The 1,341-nt window shown below is 68.7% G+C and overlaps 1 protein-coding gene across 1 annotated transcript in view; it reads left to right on the forward strand.

The window, feature by feature from the left end:
* The first annotated feature begins 912 nt into the window (after nt 1–912).
* MON1A (MON1 secretory trafficking family member A) overlaps nt 913–1,341 on the forward strand; it is a 3,095-nt gene continuing 2,666 nt past the window's right edge. The window contains 1 exon segment of the mRNA XM_009321834.1: nt 913–1,108. Within this exon segment, the coding sequence (XP_009320109.1) occupies nt 924–1,108 (185 nt within the window). The 5' untranslated portion in view covers nt 913–923.

A 1,341-nucleotide genomic window follows, 5' to 3' on the forward strand; every position in this document is an offset into this window, starting at 1 on the left:
GGGCAGCAGGCTGGCAGCGGCGCAGCCAGGAGGGGAAGGGCCAGGCGAGGATGGCGCCCTAATCCGCAGCCCGGCACCCCCCGGGGCTCTTGGGGTATCACAGGCTTTTGGGGTCGGGGTCCGGCCCCCCCAGGTGCGGCATTACCTGCTGGGGTTGGGTCTGGGGGGCAGGAGGTGTCACGGAGCGAAGCCGGGGCTCCACGAGCCTCCCCACCAGCTGGTTTCGGAGACTGGGGAGGCTCTGGCACCGAAGCGGCACGGTGCCTGCCTGCCTTCCTGCTGTTACTTTCGCTTGTGCGCCTGTGTTCACTTTTGGGCCAGTTTCCCCACGGGGCAGGGAAGAAAGCGCGGGCTGGAGGCACGGCCAGGCTCTGCCCCGGAGGGCTGACCCACTGGACAGGGGCTCGAGAGGGCACCCTGCCTGCAGGGGGTTACACCGTCTGAGCGGCCGTGGCCTCAGGAGGAGTGTCACCAGCCTGGTCTCGTCTCAGCCGCCTAATCTAGGCCAAGGAGGGCCATAAACCCGCCCTTTGCAAACATGAGGCCTCTGGGATCGTCGGTGTGCAGGACCAGCCCCAGCCCCATCCGGGGCTGGGTCCCTTCCCCCTCGCTGCCGGGACGCAGCAGAGGGAGGCTGAGCAGCTTTCCCAGCGCCTGGGGGAAATCGGGGCCAAGCCTGGATGAAAGGTGCTGGGGCCGGGGGGCTGGAAGGAGCTGGGGCCGCGGGAGGGAGGAAATCCTGCTGGATTAGAGCGGCTTTCCTGACATCTCACCAGGGCTCAGTGCTGCCTGCTGAGCCAGCAGGATTGGGCTGAGGATGCTGGCGCGGCCCCGCTCGAAAGCGGAGCGTTTCGGGACCCGTTTTGCGGGGGAGGGAACAGAGGGGTGATGTTGTGGGTCACGTGCAGGTCCTGCCCCAAGGAATGGCTGCGGATGTCCACAAGAAGAAAGGCTGGGAAGTGCCCAACGGGTCCCTGGCGCCGGGAGATGGGCAGCACGGGGAGCGGTCCGAGAGCCCCACGCCAGGGCTGGTGCAGGGGACAGAGCCAGGTACAGGGCAGAGCTTGCCGCGGGGGTAAGCGAGGGGAAAGAAAAAAAGCAGCTCCTCGTTAGCTGGCTGGGCCCTCCGCAGCCCCACGGGCAGGGGGAGACGGGCCCACTGGCGACTCCCCACCAGCAGGACCCACACTCCTGGGTGCCGCGGGATGGGGAGCGGAGGGCAGGTCCCTCCCTGCAACCCCTGTCCCTTTTGCACCCTCCGTCTGCCCGCTGCCTCAGCGTGGGGGACAGGCGGACGGACGCTGGCCGGCCCGTTGTTCCCACGGGGGGGGGCCGGGGGGG

This window comes from Pygoscelis adeliae, unplaced genomic scaffold (assembly GCF_000699105.1).
Source record: "Pygoscelis adeliae isolate BGI_AS28 unplaced genomic scaffold, ASM69910v1 Scaffold94, whole genome shotgun sequence".
Taxonomy (NCBI): Eukaryota; Metazoa; Chordata; class Aves; order Sphenisciformes; family Spheniscidae; genus Pygoscelis; species Pygoscelis adeliae.